Source organism: Elgaria multicarinata, chromosome 10 (genome assembly GCF_023053635.1).
Source record: "Elgaria multicarinata webbii isolate HBS135686 ecotype San Diego chromosome 10, rElgMul1.1.pri, whole genome shotgun sequence".
Taxonomy (NCBI): domain Eukaryota; kingdom Metazoa; phylum Chordata; class Lepidosauria; order Squamata; family Anguidae; genus Elgaria; species Elgaria multicarinata.
This window is the reverse complement of record NC_086180.1, coordinates 84,251,445-84,276,918: the sequence shown is the minus strand read 5'-3', so window position 1 is coordinate 84,276,918 and position 25,474 is coordinate 84,251,445. Positions and strand designations below refer to the sequence as shown.

Here is a 25,474-nt window from a genome sequence, read left to right as displayed (position 1 = left end):
ACCCACGCCAACGGCTCCGGCTGGCAGAAAGGGAATTCCCTTCCCTCCTATTATCACTCTCTCGCGATACTACATCCTTGCTCCCTCTGTATTACTCGAGAGATCTCGCGAGGCTTTGTGTTGGGTTCCCACGCCTGGGTTAGAGAGAGAGAGCCCTGGCGTGTGAGTGAGTAGGCGGAGCTCTCTCTCTGGCCCCGCCCCTGAGTTTCTCTCTTTTTTAAAAAAATAAAATAAAAAACTCGCGCGTGCTGACAAGAATGAGTAGGCGGGGCTTAAGGTTCCTCTTGCGCGTGCGCGTTTTCTACTAGAGGGGGAGCGGTTGGGGCGCGCGCGCGCGCGCGTGTGTGTGGTGGACACATTGGCTAGTTCTCGCGAGAGTAGGAGTTTTGGCGAGAGTTTGTGGAAGATGGCGCCTGTTGTGACAGGGTAAGTGTGGGGGGGTTCGTGGCATAGTTCCTCCGGGGTCGTTTCCTCCGGCTCTTAACCGGGCTGCCTCGCTTTCGACTCGCTCCTGTTGTTTCTCGGCTCCGGATTTAGGTGGGGATTCATCTCTTCTTCGTACCGCTGGGGCTCCTTCGCTTGGGGGATTCGGGATGGGGGGGGCGAGGCCGCGTCGCCTGGTCATTGAGGGCTGGGGAGTTTGGTTGCTTGTTGAGGGGTGGGGGGTCGGCCGTCGGGAGAGCCTCTGCCGAAACGTGCGTCCTTCCGTGGGTTGGGTCCGAGAGGGTGCTCACCGTAGGCAGCCTTTGCCATTCAGAGCTGATAGCTGAAAGGCGTGGAGAGTTCTTTCCCTAACAACGTGTGAAGCGAAGAACACGCGTGACTACCTTCTTCCGTGTCAGGCCACTGTTCTACCTAGCCCAGTGTTGTGTGTGACGTGTCCTGTAAAATCATCTTCTCCCCCTCGGGAACAAAAGTCATGATGTTCCCTGCCCCAATTCAGGGGCAAGAGGGACTTGGGGAACTTGCTCTCATTGTTTGGGGGCTGGGGTGGGTCGGTGGGTGCATGTTGTTTCGTCTATCTTCTAAGAAGGCGTGGGACTGAAAGAAAACACCTCAAAAATTCAGGTTGAGCATCCGATACTTCTGAGGGTGGTGTGCATCTTAGTGTCTGTACTAAGGCACAGCCCTTTTAAGTGAGAGCTGTCATTTAAGCCCTATGACTACATGGTTGAACTGGCCATTGAGTGTTACATAACATATCTAATTTCTACAGCTTTCTTGCAGCACGTTGGTGACTTGTTCTTATAGCTGGGTTGTTCTCTGAAATAGGTTGCTGCGAAGGCATGTATCCTGTCCATCTTGAATTTGGCAAATGCAGCACTGAGAAGCCCTTTGCACTCTCCTGTGTGAAACTTTGGGTCACAGTAGTATATTTAACACATCCTGCTTCTTTTTTCTATATTGCCCTCTTGAATCACAGTAGTTAATGAATCCTTTCCTGCATTGCTTCATAGTGCCTTCCAAGTAATTAATATTATTGTTGCTTCTGCAAATCCCAGTTGATGTGGGTCTTCATGAGCCAGCAAAACTTATTGGGGAATGGGCTTAGTCTTCAAGGTAGGAGGTGTCATTTAGACCACATAATTGTGTTAATTATTATTGGTGAATGGGCACTAATAGAGAGAGTTGGTTTTCTTACGTTGTGGAGAATAATTTGCTCATCCGGTTGACTACCTCGTCTGTAGCCTTACACTATTTGAAAATATGTGAAGTGGAAGTGGGTCTCTTATTTGTATAGAATTTATTTCTAAAAAACATTTCTAGCATTAGTGTCCTGATTACTTTGTAGGAACAATCTTTTGTACTTTAAGAATATAACATTATAATATGCTTCATGTTTAATTTTATTGTGACTCAGTTTCTCCTAACTACTTGTAATTGCTTAAAGCAAGTTCTTTTCATTCCTTTTATTTACAGTGACAAGGTATTGTTGCTGTTCTTACTCCTACCCCCAAAAGTAGGATTTGTTTCTAATTAATTACAAATTACTCCTTAGGGTTCTAAAGTCAGAGCAACAAGATGAAAATAGGCTTTGAAATGCTTGAATCCATCTTTTCTGTCTTACAAATATAGATTGACTTTATTCCGATACTTTGTTCAGGATGTGATTGTTGTTGAATATGAATTGATGCTAGAATTCTCCACTGAATTGCAGTTTCTCATAGTTTAAGATTGTTACAAATTATGAGATTGTGTGCAAGTGAAGGTGAGAGCACCCTGAATTCTTGTAAGTATTGCCTTAAACATTAATTGTGGTGTTTGAATCAGGAAATCTGTTTCTGACATGTTTTCTTTAAAAAACTTGTGGAATCCGCTCTCTCATTTTGTTGTACTTAATACTTTGAAAAGTGAGTGTTAAGATTGGGTGATTTTGTAGAACTTTGCTAATTGAAAGCTACTAACCTTTACAAACATCATAAGTACTCTTGCTTGTAAGAGTTTAAAATTGCCTCACCCATCATAATGCTAAAGTAGTTTTTTAAATAAAGACTTGTCTGAGAAAGAGCTGGTTTCTTCTTGAAAATAATGTTTTCTGACCTTCATTCAAACCCATTGCAGCACATTGGAGAAGTATTTACTTGCTTTCAGGCACATAATACTTAGCACCACAGCTTCAAAGCTATATCCTAAATGCTTGCAATATGGCAGTTACATCAGTGCAATATTGCAAAATTGGATGTCACTCAGAATCGTGGTGGCAAATTTAGCATTGGAAACAGAGAAAACTATAGAATTTTACTTTACATTTCCCATGCATTACAGTAGTAGCTGGGGAATAGTTTCTTTCTGGTCTGCTAGGCATTTTTCTAATGTCTGGAGAACAGTGTAAAAAAAAAACTTTCCAAGCATCAAAGTTGTAAATTCAAATATCTATTTGATACACTTGTAAGCAGCTGTTCTTACAAGGAGGTTAGATCTATTACACCCCTGTGAACTGGATTAGGCTTAACTAACACCACCTACTGAGTTTCATGGCTGAGTGAGAATTTGAACCTAGGTTTCCCATATTCAATGTTCAGGTGGATGTAGTTAGAACATAACATTTGTACTTCACACTGGGGATGATGGGAGTTGGGCACCAGGTTAGACCAGAAAGTTACCTAATTGAAGATGTTTATTTTACTTATATTTAAGTAAACAATGCTTTAAAAAGTATCCCATGTTAATTTTCTTTCTCAATACGCTGCAGGTACTTGACTTGAAATATTAGAGGGGGAAATTAAAGCGCACTCAATGTAGTAAAAGGTTATACTATGTATAAACTATATTAGTATACAATAGCATGTATTGCCCTTACATTGTTCAAATTTAAGGGGGAAAACAAAAGTACTGAAAACTGTTGACAACTAACCTAAAGAACTGTGCTTGATATGTTGACAGCGACTTACGTGTTTCAGTATTCACCTTTCTTCCACTGAGTTTGCTGTGGCACCTTCAGTCCCACTTTCTCCACTTAATAGATCTATTTCACACTGAAACATCATAGTATTTCAATGACATATGTCATTGAACTCACTTTCTAGGGATAATCACCTGAAAATATTAATTACAACTTTGAAACTGCCAAGCTCATCTAATATTATTTTTGCTATTGGCATTCCTTTATTACTAATAAGCTTAGGAAATGGAAATTTTTCTGTGGGGAAAAAAATAAAGCTTTGGAAAATTTTCTGCCCCACCTCACTGATTTAGGTCTGCTATTTGGCAGCTGAGGGTAACTACTATAAAGTTGTTTGTATGCATTGTTTCCCCCCCCCCCCCCCGATAGTCAATTCAACTTCTAATTGGATTTTCTATGTATTAAGTTCTGTGATGAAACAAGCTAAAATCAGAATAAGCAACCTAACTCTCCTCTTTGTTCTTAAATGAAAGGAATGATTAGAAGATTGGCTGTATTAAAAGTGCTGGCCACTCGGGATCTCTTTGTTTTAGCACTGTACATATATAGAAAATATTTCTGAATATAACAGGAAAAAGAATACCAAATGTATGAAAAAAGTTGATTTGCTAAAGTAAGTGAACGATTATGCAGCAGCAGTAGTGTGGTCCACAGGATAAACATAGTAACATGGATTTTTCTTGCATTTAGATTTTTCATGTTGAAAAAACAGTGCTGTTTTTTACATGTGCCAGAGCAGTGTGAATAAAATATTCACACTGACCATTGAAATCTTGGTCTTAAATATCCATGCTAGTAGGATATGCCCACTTGCTCTTGCTTAGACAGTCCTTTTGGTAAAAGCCTCTTCCCACCCAACCCTTTCTTATAAAGCTATATATTCAAATAAGGTGGGAATGAACAAAAAAGAGGATAGAGATGTAAGATTTATGGAAATATTGAAGTAATTTTTTTAAAAAAGATTTTTTTAAACGGCTTGGGACCAGGCTATCTGAAGGAACGCCTCCTCCCGTATGTACCTGCCCGGACCCTAACGTCATCCTCAGGGGTCCTTCTCCGCGAGCCCCTGCCAAAGGAAGGGAGGCAGGTGGCTACCAGGAGGAGGGCCTTCTCTGCTGTGGCACCCTGACTGTGGAATGAACTCCCTAAGGAGGTTCACTTGGCACCTACGTTATGCTTTTAGACGCCAGGTGAAGACCTTTTTATTCTCCCAGCATTTTAACAGTCTATAAATAAATTTTAACTTGGTGTTTTAAATTTGTAATTTTGCATTGCTGCTGTTTTTATCTGGTTGAGCTTTTATATTGTGTTTTATATTATGGTTTTATACTGTTGTTTTATACTTTGAATCTTTTTAACTTTTGTGAACCACCCAGAGAGCTCTGGCTATTGGGCGGTATAGAAATGATAATAATGATAATAATAAGAAGAAGACTTCAGAGTTTTTTGCAAAAAAGAGGAAGAAAGAAATTGAAATATATACATTTTATTTTATTTATTTTGTTGCATTTATGTTCCACCTTTTTTCTTTCAAGGAACACAAGGCGGCGTACATAATCGTCCTCCTTTCCATTTTATCCTCACAACAACCACCCTGTGAGGTAGGGTTGGCTGAGAGTCTGTGACTGGCACAAAGTCACCTAGAGTGTTTCCATGGCCGAGTGGGGATTAGAACCTGGATTTCCTGACTCCCAGTCTGACACTCTAGCCACTACACACTGGCTCTCATACACCACACTGGCACTTATGCTGTTTTACAGATAAGTACTATCAGTCTGGGTGCTTGCTGGCTTGTAAATAAACAGATATTACAAAAGTGCTACCAAGTGCTACCATAAGTACTTTAGCCACTACAGCACACTGGCTCTCTACAGCACACTGGCTCTCTATTTTCTTAACAATGTGAAACTTAGGCCCTTTCTACACCTAAGGGTTATCCCAGGAACATGGAGGGATCATCCCTGCCTGCTCCCGGGATCCCCTGTGTGTCATTTGGATGCACAGGGATGATCCCGGGATTTAGGGCTGGGGTGGTAGACATGCCCATATTGTACTGCTTTAACACAGTGCATCATTTATAACTTAGCTAGCATATTGTCCTATTTGGCATACTTTTGAAATTTTCAGAAGTTCTACCCCAGTTTATTTAGAAGTAAAACCTTTGCTGTTTAGTGGAACTTAATACCAGGTAAGTGTGTGTAAGACTTCAATACCAATGCCTAATTTTATTGTAAGCAAGAGGAGAGCAAATGCAGGATACTTGTGTTTTGCTGTCCCCAATCTAGATCAGAGGTCACCAAAACAAGGCAAGCAATAACTCATAAGAAAAGAAAGCCCTGTATGGTCCTTTCAGGAAGATGGCAGCACCCTCTGGCCATAGAAATTCATCTTAGATTTGGATGTTGTATATGTCTTAAGCATATAGGAATTAATATTTTATAATGCTGTAGGTTGTCTTACATAACAATCTTCTTACTACACAGTTTGAGTAAAACCTTGTCTTAAAACGCATTTCACTCATTCCAAAAGGTAAAATATTTCATCCGAATATTTTTTTCAGTGTTCCCCCAAACATTGGAAACATTGAAAATATCTCTGGGGGTGGGGGAGCCAGATTTTTTCCCCACCTGGCTTTCCTCCAAGTCTTCACAACTTGTTGGGTGAGGGAGTCTGGTATGGCGTGGCTTCACTTGAAAGAACTCTTATGTACTATTTTCAGATTAATATGCTGGTCAGTAACTTTTATGAGCACTGTGCAGGTAACATGGCATTACCAGAACGTTCTTTTAAGTTATCTTTATTGAATCTTGTAAAGGCTAGGAAAGATAATCTTAAGTAAGGATTTTCTTAGGGGAGGATAGAATAGCCTGTTAGATAACCTGATTGAAGAGAGGAGAATGAAAAGAGCAAGTAGAAGCATCTATTTAAGCCTTAAGATTCTGAAAAGCAAAGAGGCAGCTATTGGGAACTTTTTTGAACCTTAGTGGTATATATTCTTTGTGTGTGCTGTGCATCACATTGTGCACATTTAAACTGAAGTGGCAATTCATAAACGCAATCAGCAACACTTTGATTGTTCTGCTCCTTTTACTTGTTGCCGGCATTGATGATATAGTGGAACGTATTGTCATTACTGATCTATTCTTTCTTTCGGTTTGATATTCTTTGGTGGCAGATTTTTTTTTGGTTTTTTTACATAATTTTCTTCATTGTGAAGCAACACTTTAGAAACCTACCTTTCTGCATGTCTTTATGGATGCTACAGTCACTGTTCTGTTGTAATAGTGATTGCTCTACTTTTACATATACAGGGCACAAGTCATGTAGCTCTTTATAGTTTAAAACCAGTGGTTTCATTTGTGCCTATTGCATATCTGTGAAGAAGTGTATATTAGCTAATGGGGATCCTCAGTTTCTCTCTCTCTCTCTCTCTCTCTGTGATAATATAATATTAGATGTAATTTTATATTTAATCATCATCAGTTTATTTGAATGCCTCTTTTTCATGATAAACTCACGATCAAAGTTGCTTACTGCAACATCAGAAATATACACAAAATATAGCAACACTTCTAAATAACAATTACAGCTCATAACCAGATCTAAGTAAACATGCACATAAAAACAACTCACTTTAATAGATACATACTAGGATTAAACAAATCTAAACAGCGAAATATCTGCAGGAGCAGCAACTTTTGTAGCTGGCATCAGTCAGAGCCCTGCCCTGCCAGGTCAGGTGAAATGTAAGGCCAGGCAGGGTTGATTTGATTTAAAGGATTTATTTATTTATTACATTTTTAGCCCAATAGCCGAAGCTCTCTGGGCGGTTCACAAAAATTAAAATCATGAAGAGCATGAAAACAACCAACAATCTAAAAACACAAATACAAAATACAATATAAAAAGCACAACCAGGATAAAACCACACAGCAAAAATTGATATAGGTTAAAATATGGAATTAAAACAGCAAAGTTTAAATTTAAGTTAATAGGTGTTAAAATACTGAGAGGTATAATAAAAAGGTATTCAGCTGGCAACGGAAGGAATACAGTGTAGGCGCCAGCCGAACCTCTCTGGGGAGCTCGTTCCTCAGCCAGGGTGCCACAGCAGAGAAAGCCTTCCTCCTAGTAGCCACCTGCCTCACTTCCTTCGGCAGGGGCTCTTGGAGAAGGACCCCTGTGGATGATCTTAAGGTCCGGGAAGGCACATATGGGAGGAGGCGTTCCTTCAAATAACCTGGCCCCAAAGTGTTTAGGGCTTTGAATTAGTTAAATCACAGTTTAACTAATTAGCTTAACTTATAATTAGTTAAATCACAGTTTAAATCACTAGCGAGGAAGATCAGATTAGATTTATTATCATTTTTAGTAGAAGTTCATTGTTGTTTAATATAACCATAATGCATATTCAGAGATGTAGGTTTCATTAGAAGATAGGTGCACTAAGCAATTATTGTGAATAGTTTTCAGATTAATTTTCATCCAAAAATGAGATGAAAACTTGGTTCTTTTACTACTAAAGCAGAATGAAATTGTGAAGTTATTCAGGAGATGAACCAGCTCCAACTGTTCAATTGATCATGATATTTCTTATATAATGTGCCCTATTTGCATACATGGGGAAAATTACAGGAATGTGCTGGCAAGGTACCCAGTCCCGTTTTTGTACAGAAACAGGACTGGGAATAAATATAATAAGGGAACTGACCCTGTTGCATTTGCAATCAGAACTGAGAAGGGGAGTAAGGGCAGTGTGGCTTAGGCACACTTGAAAATGGTAATGGCACCCTGCTGGGCAAGAATGGCATGGGGGGTTTCTGCTTCTCTTGCCTCACGACTGCCAGATGGCACGATAACCAATGCTCTGCAGAGCCGGTTATTTAAGCCATCGTAGGTTTATCAGAGTGTGTTATTTTGGCCAAATAACCCATCTTGGGTGAAACCCCCCACAACACGATAACCCACAGTGGGTTAAATAATCCATCGTAGATTATCATGTTGTCCGAACTCAGACGCTATGCATATAAGGAAATAAGGAGCCCCTTTAATTCCAGTTTTTAAAACTTAACTTCCAGATGGCTTTTCATTTAGCAATATTATACAGTAGTTTTGCAAATCTAAGAGCTATTTCACACATGTTTTTTTTTACATACATGTAGGAAAAGTGATACGTGTAAAATCTTTCGGTGATTTAACTAGAGAAGCTAGGAATTGACCTATGCCTTATGTTGGAGAATTAACTTTGCATCAAAGTGTGGAAACTTAAGATTATATGTTCTTTGTTTACAGCTGAGATGTTGGCCCCCTTATTGTCTAACAATAAGGGGGCCATATAGAAATGTAATAAATAAATAAATAAATAACAAAGAATTATCTTGTCAGCAAATGTATAATGCAAAGGGTATGGTATCTCAAATGTGTTCTCTTCACTGGTTTGATACCTCTTTTTAGCCTTATGTTCTTCTTTCTCCAGTTGTATGATGCACAAAACTAGGGCTTTATCTCACTGGTTGTAGAAAGATAGCTTGTATTTAATTGTCAGTTGATGATTGTGTTCAGGGATCAAAAATGGCTTTGGAGAGGCTAACACCAAATAAAAAAATATAACGGTATTGCAAAAGCATTAGGAACATGTTTAACTGAGGACTTGAAGAATAAAATTAAATTGGCTTAGGTTAAAATAATTTTCTGTAGTTAAAGCCGTCACTCTTTTATCAAAATTTTGCCTTTCTGAAGAGTTGCTTTTGCTGGCATTCTTTCTTCCTCTGGAGTCTAAGCTCCCCCATCTGGTAATACATTGCACTTTACTTGGTTTTCTTCATCTGTCAATGGGTTGGTAACAAAATCTGTTTTATAGAGTTACATTCCCGTAAGGAATCTACACCTATACCAACATAGAGTAATCCTTTCCTTGTAGGTTTCCAAGTAATTTGAGGAGTTTATTGAACCATTTGGGTTTAGATGGGAGGAATGGCTGCTTCAGGGTGAAGTTGCCAGCTTCAGGTGACACTTTTGGGGGTGGGGAATAGATGCAGGCAGGAATTGGTATCTGAGTTGGTTTGCAGAAAGACTTTTAGGTCACAATTCTATGCATGTTTAGACAAGAAAAAACAAAACTTCTACAACTCTCAGCATGCCCCAGACGGCATGGCTGCCTCGGGGATGCTTGGAATTGTGGGTCTTTTTTCTGTTTAAGGGTGCAATCTCATGCATGTTTAAAGTATTGTTTTTAGAAAGGGAAGAAGTCCATTTCCACTTCGCTTCAAGTAGCAAAATATCCTGGGCATGCACTTGGCGGCTCTTTTTAGGCAGGTGTCAATTAGAACTTAAACAATGTATTCAAATTTTGTGAGAGTGGGTGACATCCGAAAAACCTTGGGGAGTGGTCTTACATTTTAATGAAGTAGCTAAGGTTTTTTCCTTTCCTTTACCCTATTCCCCCCTTCTCCCCCAAATCCTTGTGGCAGCAGTTCAGCTGTTATCTTCAGCTCAGCTGCTTTCCTTGAGACAAAATGCCCATGTGAATGATGCTATGTAATGAGATAGCATCATTCCCAGTGGTATTCTTGAGGGGGAAAACATGGATTTCCCCATTGGCCACAAGTGTTTGTGCAAATCCATGGGTAAACTGGCTTTGGGTAAAACACAATTAGTGACAAGCATGAGGTTGCAATAGCAAGGAGTAGGAAGCAGGTAGTTGATAGCCCATCAGACTGATATTCTGCAGGACATAGAATAGCAATCAGGACTCTGGAAGTTAGGGTTTGAGTGAAAATCCCCCTTGCCATTTACTTTTCCATTAAGGGATGGAAAAATTCAGGACCATTTCAACTATTGTAAAGGTCCTTGGGGGTTACTCAGGACAGCATCAGGGATCCTTTTTATTATTAAAGTTGGAGCAGCGACTTATTCAGAGCATATTCGGGTGGGATGGGGAGGATTGTATCTACCAAGTGGCTCTGACTGTCACACATTACAGTATTTATCCGATATTTTGAATGAAGCAGGGATTATAAATCATGGCGTGATACTATTGGTGTATTTCTACTCACAGCATGCAAAATATTGCTTTTTAGAAATGGAATAATTATTTTACTTTAGCTGTTGAATTTTGTTACCTATAACCAGAGTTGAATATAGAAAACGATATAAAATGGTGACACATGCCTTATTTACATCCTGATTGGATTACTGTAATGCGCTCTACGTGGGGCTGCCTTTAAAGAGTGTTCGGAAAGTCCAGCTGGTTCAAAGAGCTGCAGCCAGATTGTTGACCGGGGCTGGTTACAGGGAACATACAATTCCACTGTTAAAACAGCTCTACTGGCATCCAGTCTGTTTCCGGGAACAATTCAAAATGCTGGTTATGACCTATAAAGCTCTATATGGCTTGGGTCCAGGTTATCTGAAAGATTGTATTCTCTGTTATGAGCATGCCTGTGCTTTGAGATCTTCTGGAGAAGCCCTTCTTTCATTCCCACCATCTTCACAGGCGCGCTTGGTGGGAACATGGGAGAGGGCCTTCTCGGTGGCTGCTCCAGTGCTTTGGAACTCTCTTCCCGGGGAAGCTAGGCTGGCTCCCTCCTTGATGGGCTTTTGGAAGCAGGCTAAAACTTTTTTGTTCCAGCAGGCCTTTGGAGAACAATCTGGTCCTCCATCTATGTTAATGTCTTATAATTTTGTTGTGTATTTTAAATTTTTATGTTCCCCCCCCCCCCCACAATGTATGTTTTAAACTTTGTAAGGCCGCCTTGAGGCCCAGCATACAATTCTGTACCTTGACTACAAAAATATTTTTCTCATGTTCTGTTTTGTACCTTGTTATTGTGACTTTAGTGCTGATACATTGGACACTATTATTGTTATTGTTTTCTGTATTTTTTATTTTCTATATAGTGGAAGCTTCTGCACTGTTGGATTTTGTTGGAGGGGTTAAGGCGGTGTATCAGCAAGGAGAAAGTGTTTTGTATATTTTTTACAAACTGTATATGTAAGAATTCTGTGTATATCACCCACATTTGTAATAGATTCTTATCTTCCGAGTGTGTTTTTGTTAGAACTGACACTGGTCAGTTTCCTTCTCCCACTTCTGGGTTTCTCTTGACCCCAAACTCTGAAAGGAGGGGAGTGTACTTAAAACACAAATGGCTTCATTATTTTTTAATTATTTTTTTCATTTGCAATGGAATTTTTTAAAAAAATGAATCCATTTTGTGCAGTAAGTGCACCCGTCTACCCCAATAGCTCCATCTAATTCAGCTACCGCTTTTAAAGTTCAGAGTCAAGGGTAATGCTGAAAGGTGTAGGAAGCTGACATTTGTCAGTTCAAGATGTCAACTCTCACTATATTGCAAGTTGGATTTCAACACATACATAGAGGATATTGATCTGTACTGCTGATAAGACAAAATAAATAAATAGTAGGCAGTCATATTTGCACACTTGCAAACAACAGAAAAATAAAAATAATTAAAACAAAAAAACACATTTGCTTACTTCTGAAACACCAATATATATTTTTAAGAGTTGTGGACATTCTCAAGTGTCATTTGTGTGTCTGTGGAGGGGTGGACAGCATTGATGAGTGCGGTGGTAGTAGTGCCATGGTAAGGTGCAGCCATACATTTTGCCACTCTTACCAGGCGGTTCTGTAGATACTTGGAATAAGTCACTCACAAGCCATCATGTTGGGTTTGCACATCACAACAAGCCACTTTGAACAATCCAACAACATGCCATGAGATCTCAGGGTGGCTTGTGCATGGTTAACAAACCACGCTGAAGAACTGTGCTGGGTTTGTCACAACAAAACACTCTGAAACAAACAAGGGGATAACCCACCATGGCTTATCATGTGGTGTGATCCAAGTCAGTATGAATTAAGTAGCAAAGCTTTTGGAGTTCATTAGAGTTTCTCTTATCTCTCTAAAATAAAAATAATTCAATTCGCCATTAGACACATTAATCTTGTTAAAGAGAGAAGCTTTAACAGCCTTCCTGAACCTGGTGCCCTCCAGATGTTTTAAATTTCAACTCCCGTCATAGAATCATAGAATAGTAGAGTTGGAAGGGGTCTATAAGGCCATCGGGTCCAACCCCCTGCTCAAAGCCAGCGGTCAGGTGTGCTGGGAGTTGTCATGCAAAATGTCTGGGAGGTATGAGGTTGGGGATGGCTGGGCTCCAGCATTTGAAGTAAGAGTATAGTTTAGTTTTTCCTACATGGACTTAAAAGACAGTGTTAACTGGATGCCTCTCAAAAGTAGTGCTGAACAAGGATGTCCCCTTTGCCCTTCCCATTTATTCAACCATTTTTAATTCCACAAGGCTTTTTATGAGTAGATTTTTATGCTAATACTTTTCTGAATTGTTTGATACTGTGCTAATTGTGTAATATTGAAGGTATTATAGACTATCCTAAGGCGATGGAAGATATCTAAAGAAGCCAGTGTGGCTGCTCAGGGAGCTCTCTGACATATATTGCAGATGGAAGAAGGGGGCATAGAAACATGGATGAGTACCGTAGAGTAATCTGAATGGTAAGGGATGGTCTCAGGAGGGCTGAGGCGTGCTTTTTTTTTTTTTTTTTTTTTACAACCAAGAAGAATAGCAAGGATCAGGGGCATATGCAGCAAGGAATCCACTAATTGGATAAGATGGTGAAAAAATAATTGGTGACAGAGAAGGCAGAACAAATCAATTCATATTTTGCCTTAGTCTTCTCTCACAAGGGGAATTGTGATCAACCTGTGAAATTATTATTATTATTATTATTATTATTAATTATTTATTAATTATTTATATTGTTATATTATTTATATTATATTATTTATATTATATTATTAATTATTATTATTAATTATTTATATAGCACCATCAAGGTTGGTTGATATAATAAAATGATAGAAGGAAGGACTTGAAACCCAAAATAGGTAAGAAGTTAACCTACCTATTTAAAATTAATTCAGATATCCAAGGCCAGATGAATTGTATCTTAGAGAGGTGTAGGAGCTTCCAGGTGTTACTTCAGAACTACTGTCATCTTTGAGAATTCTTTAGGAATGAGTTAGATGTGAGAAAACTGGACACAGGGAAATGTCACTTCTTCAAATGGGGAAAAAAGATAGATCCAGTAAACTATGAACTGGTTAGCTTCACGTTAATACTAGGAAAAATTCTCAAACAGATTATCAGAAGTGGTATGCCTCTCAATGCCAGATGCTATAGAACATGATTTTATTTTATATACAAAACAGAGTTATCTGTAGCAAAATTTGTCAAAGCCTTTCCTTAGATTATGGAAAAGGGACTAAATATAATTCTTTATTATGAAAAACCATAAAGAAAACCTCCAAGTATTTAATGGATTCCCCTTCTATTTTTGTTGGTAAAATTAAAGAGGGGAAATATACTATCATCTGTCAATAATTAGATTGAAAGTCATTTTGTCTTTCTCTTTGATTTTGTCTTTGTATTTGGAAAATTAATAATTCCCCCCAAAAATTCAAAACTAGGGTATGCATACCCTTGGGTCTGAATCCAGATCCTGACCTGAAGCAGGCTGATTAAGCCAGCCTCAGTCTGAAGTGGTCTGGAGAGGATTGGATGAGCCTGAAGGGCGTCTAGCCCATCCAGGGCCATGGTGAACTGCTGCTCCTGCCTGTGGAACTTACCTAACCCATCTGGAATGATGAGAGCTGCCATTTTTAATGAAGATGGCAGCTCTGTCATTTTCTAGATCTAGTGTTCAAACCATGGCAGACATAAAGGGCCATTTCCTTGCACACAGTAACCTGCAACATCTGACCTGCTTCAGATGTCTAGATCTTCCGAAGCAGGTTGGAGCTTATGAAATGGATCAGGGATGTCCCCAAAGCCCTATTCAAAAGTATCATGACTGCTGGAACGCTGAGCCAAAACCGACAAGATGAGATCCAATGGAGATGAATGTAAAATCCTGCATTTGTGTACAAAAAAAGCAAAGTCATATGCAGGGTGTGGGAGGCTTGGCTTGGCTGCAGAACATGTAAAAAGGGTCTAGGTGTCTTAGTCAGTCACAACTTGAATTTAAACTAACAGTGTGATGCAGCTGCTAAAATGTGAATGAAGTCTTAGGTTGCATTATCAGAAGCATAGTTTCCAGAACACAGGTAATAGTTTCACTCTATTCTGCACTGCTCAGTCAGGCCACATCTGGAGTACTGTGTCCAATTCTAGACCCCACATTTTAAGAAGGACATTAACAAAAAGAAGCTTGTCCACTGGAGGGCCACCAGGGTGGTGAGAGATTTGGAAACCATCCTATAAGGCACAGCTAAAAAGAGTTGTATATAGTTAGTTTGGAGAAAAGATTAAGGGCAGACATGATAGCTGTCTACAAATAACTGAAGGGTGTCACACATAACTCTGCTGCTGCAGAGGGCAGAACTATAACCAATAAGTGGAAACTGCAGGAAAGAAAATTTTGCCTAAGAATTAGGATTAACTTCTTAATGGTTAGAGCTGCTCAATAGTAGAACAAGCTGCCATGGGAGGTGGTGGACTCACATTCACTGAAGGTAATTTAACAGGGGATTAAGCTAGATGAACTCCATGGTCACTTCCAAATCTGCTTCTATTTTAATTTCTAAGTTATCGCTCATTTTTAGAAGAAGGCCATCTTTAATCCTTTTCCATCTATTCTCTTTTATTTATTCATTTATTCACAGAAATTCTATCCTACCTTTTGACTGAATGATCAGTTGTCCAGGGATTGCAGAACTGATAGGAACACACACACACACACACACACACACACACACACACACACACACATAGCCCAGCAACTATCTTCGGGGAATCCTTTTCTATGTAGGCATTCCTGCTGCATAATCCTTGAATTTCATACAACATTCTGAATGTATGCTCAATTCCTGTGGGGCAGCTTTGAGCCTTCCCATTTTCCATTGAGAACTCTGTGGCAAATTCTAAATGCCAAGCAGAAGTAATATGAATGCTTTTTGTAAATCAGGTTCATTTAAGATATGTATAACTGTAGAACATAGTTTTGAGTGATGAGTATTGAAGAATAAGTAGTTGCACTATACTAGGAGTGAATAACTTTGAAAATAATTGGAAAGCATAAAAGCACCCCATTTTAGAGCAAGGTTTTAAAGAATAAACAGAAACTAATATTACACTGATCTGGAGCAAAACAGCAGTCATTTACGTAAATGGAGCCTTGGACTTTTCAACTTGTTTGCTGGGGCACAGCGGTTGTTGTCCTCTTTGCCTTTACATAGTTCTGTGATGTGACATTGTTTCTGTCCTTGAACTTCTTCTAAAACGACTGAGATGACATGGTCACAGAAAGGTTATCACAGTTTAATGAAAATGGTACTAGGTCTTACGATAACTATGGGCATGTAGCCTCAAAGCAATCTTTTTTTTAAAAAAAAGGTTGGAAACTTAGCCGTCTTTGACAGTTTGGATAGCATTTCATTGCAATTACATATTTATAACAATGAATTCAACTTCCAATTGAATTAACAGAGAAAAGATGAAGGCACATCTTTAAAAGTATTAAGAAAAATGCCTTTTAGGTAAAAACATGTTACCATTAAAAGTTGTTAATATGAAAGGAAGCAAGAGAGCAATTAAAAAACTTTATTTGTGCTCTATGGTCACTTGATTCAGTTGTGGGAAATGAAAATTATAAGGAAAATAAAAATGTAAAAACTAATATTTTTATCAATTTTATAAAGGGGATTCTGGACTCTAAATGCTTTAGTTAATATGCATCTCTACTGTTTCCCCACGAATTTTAGGGGAGTATGCCTGTGAACCTAGATCTCCCCAATCTACGGTAAATGTTCTGTCTACTATACCATGGTGGTCTTACACTAAAGAGTGTTCTTGTGTTAAAATCAGCTAGTGTGGAGCTCTGACAATATGAGTTCAGCTTCTGATAAAAGTTTTCAGAAAGATTTTGGCTTGATTTATTTTGTTTCTGATCTTTATATATTGTCTAGCCCTTCTATTTAAGATTAGCTTCCTTTAAACAATTCATTTGAAATTATTCTAGGAACTGACTTCAGTTGATTAGTTGCATCATTATAGTAATTTCAAAATGTTTTCCTAAGAAGTAGAGTAGCTGTTATATTTTCCCAACCAGGGAATTCCTCCTGCAACTAATTACCTTTTACCTCTGGTGTGCACTTATGTCCCAACAAAGCTGAAAGTAACCGTCCAGCTATGTATGCTGACATACCAAATATTTTATACATTTTCTGGTTTTGCTTTCTCTTGCCTTGTGTGGCGCAGAGCGGTAAAGCAGCAGTTCTTCATCGTGGTCTCTATGCATCACACATATGGGCTCTGCGCCTGCGCGGAGACCTGAACCAGAACCTTCTATAGCTTAGGGAAACGTTTTTGGCGGGAACCCCTCCCCCACGCTACTGCGCATATCCCTGGGCTTCCCGCCCTTACCTCAGTTCTTCGTCGTCCGCCATTATGCAAAGACCTCATAACCGTTCCTCTAGCTTTTCTCTAAAATAATCTTCTTATTACTCTTCAAACCCTTGAAGATATCTTTCTTCTCCTCTTCTCTCTCTGCTTCTTCTAGATAATATAATAATAATAATAATAATAATAATAATAAATTATTATATTTTTCATCCCTCTCTTCTCCTATTCCTCTGAGTGATCCTCAGATCACGGTCTCCTCAGGCGCATGACCGTGAATGAGAAAAGGCCCTGAAGGCCACTGAACCCATGCCGCAGAGGCAAACGGAAATATCCTCCTCAAGGACAATGAGCAGGGACCACAGCCCTGAGATCCAGTCCTTTGTCATAACTGAGGAGGTGATGGCGGAAATCAGGGCCATACCCCTGACGCCAGGCCGATCCCCTGAGGTATCCGCAGCCAAGATGACTGCCAAAATGGCGCGGATCCCGAAATCGGCAGAACGATCAAAAAGGAAAAACAAAAGAGAAAGGAGGCCGACAAACATTCCTCCTCTAGGGCTGCGACCGTAACAACGGCGTCGCCCAGGGCCATCACCATATCGAGGCCAATTACGGTACCGACGCAAACCTCGATACCACAAAATTCTTCGATACCGACTCCCATACCGACAGCCAGAAGCTCAATGTCGGACGGAGAGATCCGTGACTCGGTATCAGCCATTTCGATACCGTGCGCTGCCGGACAAACAAGTTCCTCAACCTACGGTACCGGCACCGCCTAGTCATCGAGAGAGGCCTGTACCTTCTCGACCAGACTATGATTGAATCTTCCAATACTCAGGATATCATAGACATGAATTATATGACTGGGAGTATTACCGACCCCAGGAATACTATCCAGATTAATGTACACAGGAGGAGTACTGTGCATACCCTTCTCCCCCTACCAGGGTCATTCGAGTCTCATCACCTCGGGCCCTAACTCCATCAGGGCACCGTAGCAGAATAGATACTTCGATACCGAGGGTTATTGCAGGTACCGAAGGTTACTGCATCGTCTTCGGTACCGCACTGTGAACAAGCATTGCCACCTGACGATGATTATAGGTCTGACTCAGATTCAATAGCGTCGCAGCCTCGATGCCATCATCAGAGGACAAAGTTAACAACCATGATCCAGCTTCCCCATCGGACGATATGGAAAGTTTTTCAGATCATATCCTCAGGATGGTACGGCCTTTATGCTTGGGCATCGAACAACCTGCAGAGGTTGAAAATGACCCAATATATGATGTGTTTAAGACAGAGTCGAACTCTATACTCGCAATTCCGTTCCCTCCTACCTTGAAACGCACGACTCAAGTCTCATGAGAAACACCATGCACAATTCAACCAACTTCCAAACGATTGGAAGCAATACATAAACTACAGGAGGCTAACGCAGAATTCTTATTCCAGCATCCTAAGCCCAATTCAATAATTGTTGAATCTGCTCAGGGCAAATCACAAATTAATTAATTAATTAATTAATAAATACATTCAGCTCCTGTCGACAGGGAGGGGAAAAAGTTAAATTATTTGGGCAGAAAGGTGTATGCCTCTTCCTCGCTCGGAATACCTACTTCCGCCTACGAAGCATCCATGGCGAGGTATCAGATTTTCCTGTCAAATAATAATAATAATAATAATAATAATAATAATAATAATAATAAATAAGTTCCCTCTGCTATCATTACCCGAGGGAAAACGAGAGTTAGCTAGGATTTTTCAATCCGAGGCTACAGCTATAGCGAGGCTACAGCTAAATTTTGCCAGATATCAGACAGACTCGCATTCTAAATCCATGATAGGACCAATAGCACTCCGTCGCCATGCCTGGCTAAGATCAGCCAATCTCAGCAACTAAACCTAATCAAGAGTAGAGAACCTGCCCTTCGCGACCCCAGTACGATAAGCAGCCTGCTAAGCAACAACAGCAGCTACAAAGGAAAAGGCCTTATCAGGGTCGTTACCAGCGAAACAGACGACAACCTGATTTTTTCCAAAAGGCAGCGTCTTGACTTTCTTGACTCCTTAATGCTCACCATCATCGAGAAGGGGTATGCCATTGAGTTCGATACCCTCCCTCCTTCTTCGGGAGTGAAAGTAACAGCCCCGTCCCCTCCTCTGCTGCTCGAGGTGCAAACCCTGCTAACAGGGGAGCCATCTTGCCTGTACCTGCGGAGGAGATCAACCAAGGGCTCTTTTTGCGCTACTTCACGGTCCTGAAGAAGGATGGGGTCTTCGACCAATAATGGACTTAAGACAATTGAACAAGTACATCACACACACACCCCAAAAAAATCCGTATGATAACAATTACTTCCATCCGCCAATTGTTACATACTGGAGTGTGGTTTGCGGTAGTAGACCTGAAGGATGCGTATTCCGCATTTCCATCAGGAAGTCGCGTCAAACTCACCTGCGTTTCTCCATCGACACTCAGCAGTTCCAATTTTCCGTTCTTCCCTTTGGCCTCTCGACAGCACTGAGGGTCTTTATGAAGGTCATGGCTGTAGTGTATGCACATCTAAGACAAAAAGGGGTGCACATATATCCATACATATACAACTGGCTTCTGTTGGCGGAAGACAGCCGTACACTCCAGGACAGCATAGTCATGACTCTCACACTTCTACACTCTCTGGGAATTCGGGTCAACAACGACAAATCAATATTGACTCCCCAGAGAACAATAGACTTTATAGGAGTAACTCTATCCTCCCTGGACGGAAGAGCATACCTCCCTGTAGCGAGAGCAAGGTCCCTTCGAGAACTGATCCTCGACACTGAAAGTCAAGCAAGACCCTCGGCGTGGACAGTTCAAAGACTGCTAGGTCTAATGGCAGCGACCACTGCTGTAATCAGATTCGCAATTTTTGTGAACCGCCCAGAGAGCTTCGGCTATTGGGAGGTGTAAAAATGTAATAAATAAATAAATAAAATGAGGGTTTTACAGAATTGGCTCTTGAGGACATTCGACCTCAGATGCAACGCCCACAAAAAACTTACCTCCGAGAGGGAGTTCCTTTTCAACGAAAGGCGCCATCGGTGACAATCTCGACCGATGCCTCTTTGATCGGATGGGGGAGCTCACTGCAACTCCTTCACCGCTCAGGGCCAGTGGCCTCCTCAACAGAAAGAGGAGCATATCAACCATCTCGGGTTTCTAGCAGTGTAAAAAGCCCTAAAAACCTTTGCTCAAATCATCGAAAGCAAAAATGTCCTGATCCCAACGGACAACACCACCGTAGTCTGCTACATAAACAGACAAGGTGGAACAAGATCACATCCCTTGACCCAATCTGCACTCAGAATTTTGAACTGGTGCATAAAAAGAAAGACCTACCTGACTGCGATCCACGTAGCGGGCAGGGAGAATATCACCGCGGACTCCCTCAGCAGGCCATTCCACGTCGACCACGAATGGGAGCTCGATACTGAAGTGAGAGTAGATCTCTTTCGGTACTGGCGGCGTCCTGTTGTCGATGTCTTTGCCACCGCGGAAAACGCAGTCGGTATTAGATTCTACAGCAGAGCAGGAAAAGGAAAAAACTCGTTAGGAGACGCTTTCACAAGAACGTGGACAAGGGACTTGCTTATATCTTTCCCCCTCTCCCACTCCTGACGAAGGCCATAGCCAAGATACAAGCAGACAGAGCGGACTGTTTTTTAATCGCACCTTGGTGGCCTCGACAGCCTTGGTTCTCTCACGCCCTTCGACTGTTGAGAAGGGACTACATCAAACTATCATTGGTACCGAAGCTCTTGTCTTGGCACCAGGGCAAGGTTCGGCACACGGACCTATCGACCCTCAGAATGACGACATGGAGGATAACAGTACATCCTCCCATACCGTATAATTAACTGTAGAAAATATTTCAACAACTTTGCGAAAGCCTTCGACAAGGAAATCCTATGCAACGAAGTGGCGAAGATTCCTTAAATTTGCCTCAGAAAGGAATCAAACAGCAGAAACTTGTCCCATTTTAACAATTCTTGAATACTTACTGTACCGAGCTGGACTAAAACTCGCTTCAATCAGAGTTCGCTTAGCCGCTATTGCAGCCTCTCACAAGGGTGTGGAGGGGTTTTTCGCCCTTTGCTCACCCTACCTCTAAGGCATTTTTAAAGGGTCTCAAAAATACTATACCAATAACTAGGAACATCATTCCATCCTGGAGCTTGTCAGTTGTTTTTTAAGCACTGATAAGAAAACCGTTTGAGCCCATGGCCACAACAGACTTGAGACTCTTGACCTTCAAGACCGTGTTCTTAGTTGCCATAACTTCGGCAAGGCGCGCAAGTGAGCTCAGGGCTCTAAGGGTAGATGCGCCTTACACGACATTTCACAGTGACAAAGTCGTTTTGCGTACAGACCCAGCTTTCTTACCTAAGGTGGTAACACCTTTCCATCTGGCTCAAGAGATTGTGTTACCACCATTCTTCCCAAATCCTACAACACCTGCAGGCGCATCACTGCACATGTTGGACGTTAGGAGGGCTCTCGCTTTTTATAAAGCGAGGACGGACAATTTCAGAAAAACCAAACGATTGTTTATATGTTATGGAGAGCCTTATAAGGGACTCCCAGTGTCATGTCAGCGGTTCTCACGCTGGATTGTGAGACAATTGAGCTTGCCTACTCTATATCCAAACTAAAGCTGCAATTTCCCGTGACAGGCCATTTTGCCAGGCCATTGGCAACATCTGTGGTTTTCAACAGGGGTGTTCCACGTCGGGACGTTTGCAGGGCTGCAACCTGGTCCATCCTTTCCACATTTGTAAAGCTTTACAGCTTAGACACTCGTTCTAGGCAGGACTGTTCATTTGGAAGGATGGTGCTCTCAGAAGTTTTAAAGTAATACACCAGCCCACCTCCAAGGTATATTAGCTTGCTACTCGCCCATATGTGTGATGCATAGAGACCACGATGAAGAAATGCAGGTTGCTTACCTGTAACTGTAGTTCTTCGAGTGGTCATCTATGCATTAACACAACCCACCCACCATCCCCACTTAGTGGTGTGAAACTTACAAATGACACAGTTAAATGTACAACTTGACTTTATTTAGTATACACTCATGTTTATGGGGGCACAATGTCGGACTCCTGTAAACTGAGGTAAGGGCGGGAACCCCAGGGATATGCGCAGTAGCGTGGGGGAGGGGTTCCCCGCCAAAAATGTTTTCCTAAGCTATAGAAGGTTCCGGTTCAGGTCTCCGCGCAGGCGCAGAGCCCATATGTGTGAATGCATAGATGACCACTCGAAGAACTACAGTTACAGGTAAGCAACCTGCATTTTCTGCAGCTGAAACTCTCCCCATGGCCTGAGTTCGATCCCAGCGGAAGCTGGTTTCAGGCAGCTGGCTCGGGTCGACTCAGCCTTCCATCCTCCCGAGGTCGGTAAAATGAGTACCCAGTTAGCTAGGGGAAAGGTAATAACGGCCGGGGAAGGCAAAGGCAAACCATCCCACTATAAGGCCTGCCAAGAAAATGTCAGTGAAAGCTGGCGTCCCTCAGTAATGACTCAGTGCTTGCACAAGAGGTTCCTTTCCTTTCCATTCTCTTGCAGGCCCGATCCATTCAGATAAAATGTGTGGGTGGATGAGACATTAAATTATTGGGAAATATAATAAATATGAAACTATTTTGGGTTACCACAAATTTTGGATAGGGTTTGTTCCTAATCTTCCTTTCCAGGTTGGCGCTGGAGAGAGGGACACAAATACCTCCACAGCTGCCCTGTGTTTTGGAAGGCCCAGCACAGTTGTGGGGACAATCCCTGTCCCCTCCAGTTCTAAACTGCTAGCTAGGCTTGCCGCCTAGCTCCATTGGGCTTTCCCCTCAGTCAGCCGTCTCTACCAGCTGCTATTCCACCAGCCCGCAGCAAAAGGGGAATTGGAAAGCACAATCATTCCATTGACTTTGCTGTAAGACCAGGTCCATTGGAATCATCATCTGTTGCCTGGTAGCAGCCCATTTTATCAGATTGCAGCAGAGGAAGACCATATGTAACTTTAAGAATTGGTGCGTGCATTTCCCTATTTCATCTTCCCTCCTCACCAGCTATTCCTTTTGTAGCATGTCTTTTAGATGGTAACCCTATAGGAAGGGCTTTCTTGTTTCTATTGATATGTAAGCCACTCTGGGAGCCTTTTTTTGGCTGAAGAGTGAAGTAGAAATTCTTCTCTTGCTCCTAAGGGAGCACCTGAGGCTTGCTCGTTTGATCCATACCTCTAAGGCTTCACTATATCAAACTAAAGGCTGCTCCAAACTGTGTGAAGTCAAATACATTCGCTAGAAATCAATATAAAGAAATATCACAGTCAGCACAATAATACTAATAAATAAACACCATAAAAACATAGTCTAAAACCAATACAATATAAAAAGTGTTCATTCATAATAAAGAGATTACATGGTTCTTCTTCATGGCCTCTGCGCATCACACATATGGGCTCTGTGCCCTCACAGAGCCTCGATTTGGGAAATTTCTATAGCTGAGAAATTTTGGCAGGAGCTCCTCCCCATATGTACCTAGCAGGTTCTTCTTCTTGGTCTCTGTGCATCACACATATGGGCTTTGCGCCTGCGCAGAGCTAGTTCCGGAGACTTCACAAGCTGAGAACTTTCTGGCGGGAACCCCTCCCCCACCGTCCACTGAGCATGCTCGAGGGTTCCCGCTCAAGCTCCCCAGTTCCTTTCGACCGCTACAGAGCTAACAGCTCCGTGAGACTTCGCTTATTATATTTGCTATTTACCTACCTTTGCTGAGAACTTGATGTTGTTTGGACTTTACATTGTTAGTTTTACCCTACCCTGTGCCTGTTTACCCTACTCAGTGCCTATTTGCATTCTCTTCCCCTCCTTATTGCTTTACTATGATTTTATTAGATTGTAAGCCTATGCGGCAGGGTCTTGCGATTTACTGTTTTACACTGTACAGCACCATGTACATTGATGGTGCTATATAAATAAATAATATTAATAATAATAATAACTTGCTCCACTCCTTCTCTCTCTTCTTCCCCTTCTCCTTTTCATCTCTTTCCTATATTAAAAAAAAATGTTATATATTTCTCTTTTACTTTCGTTTTCCTATACTGCCTATGGCACAAAACGCCTTATTTAAAAAGTGCTCAAATTGTGCTCAGAAGATTTCTTCTACGGATGGGCATTCTCTCTGCCTACTCTGTTTGGGTGAGTCCCATAAAGTTGAATCCTGCGGATTTTGCCTAATGTTTTCCAGGCAAGCTCGTTGAAACCGAGCTGATCGCCTAAGAGCAATACTCTGGGAGTGGGCATTAGCAGCAGTAGATCCTCCCGCACCCGCTTTGACTCATTCCAGCCGCCACGCTATGGAATCACTGCCCCCTTCACCTCCTGAGGCCTCATCAAGGAGCTCTGACCCCAGAAAGAAGCCGGCTCCCAGCCATGCTTTGCCTCCTCTTATGGCTAAAAAGCCAGCTAAGAGGCGTAATGATAATCTAGGGAATGAGGATTTGAGGAAGAAAAAAAAATCTAAGCATTTGGCCAAAAATGCAACTCTTCCTCCACCATCGGTACCGAACTCCCCGATACTGAGCCCTCCAATGCGATCCCCATCAACACCAAGAGCTTCGGTACCGAACACTCCGATACCGATCTCCCCATCTATCCGGATAATCTCCATACCGGCTGATGACTCGGTACCAGTACCGTCCATCTCCGATGGGGAAATCAGGGACTCCCCTATACTTCCGGCTCCGTCGGTTGCGAACCCTCCTCGACACCGACAAACATCGCAGCCTCCCAATGCAGATGAGGAGCTACGATACCGTCAGTCTCCTCGATACCGAGATGACTCACCTAACTCGATGCACTCAACCGTCTCTCGGTACTGACCATTGGTACCGACACACCAGACTCATAGATCACATTCTCCTTTAAGAGACTATGATAGAGCCTCCGAATGCTCCCTCCCCCCTTTCCAGCCTCCTCATTGGGAAGACTGGAGAGTTCATAGAGAACGTGAATACTTTTACACTAGACAAGGATACCCTGCCTATCCTCGATACCGACAGCCTCCTTCGGCTTCGCTCTCTCGCCCTCCTCCTGAGGATGCTGCTCCTCCAGCTAACTTACACTCTACGAGAGATACCTCTTTAGCTCTCACCTCGGTTCCAATACAGCAACCGTCGCACATCTCTGCAACAGCGCTCTCCTCTAGAGCAACCCATATCGATGCCAAGCCTCAGCCTCAACAGCACCACCTGCAGTCAGATGATGAATATGACTCTGACTCTGACTCCTCGGTTCCTCCATCCATTCTGTCTCCCACGGACCTGGTCTCTCCCCCGGAAAGATCTTCTCCCTCTGAGGATATGGCCCAGTTCAGCGAACAAGTGCATCGTATGGCTCCTTCTCTCGGGATCAAAATGTCGCAACCTAAAGAGAAATTAGTAGCTCCTGTCTTTGATGCAGTTTCTTCTGAGGCTTCTACACCCGTAGCTATACCTCAAGGCTACAGGACCACCTTCTCAAGGCTTCCGCCACTCGGAATCATAAAAAGCACTCAACCCTCCCCCCATCTTATACAGGAAA

At 41.8% G+C, this 25,474-nt stretch overlaps 1 protein-coding gene across 9 annotated transcripts in view; it reads left to right on the top strand.

Moving 5' to 3' along the window:
• The first annotated feature begins 362 nt into the window (after positions 1-362).
• RBPJ (recombination signal binding protein for immunoglobulin kappa J region) overlaps positions 363-25,474 on the top strand; it is an 81,475-nt gene continuing 56,363 nt past the window's right edge. For 6 of the 9 annotated variants that reach the window (XR_010025930.1, XR_010025931.1, XR_010025929.1 and 3 more), the window contains exon 1: positions 372-426. Coding sequence is in view for 1 of the 9 variants with exons in the window: in XM_063136294.1 (XP_062992364.1) it covers positions 407-426 (20 nt within the window). In the remaining 8 variants the exon portion in view is untranslated. Of the gene's footprint in view, positions 427-451; positions 538-1,449; positions 1,561-25,474 lie in introns of those variants that run through there. The other 3 variants (XM_063136294.1, XM_063136292.1, XM_063136293.1) reach the window with 3 other exon arrangements.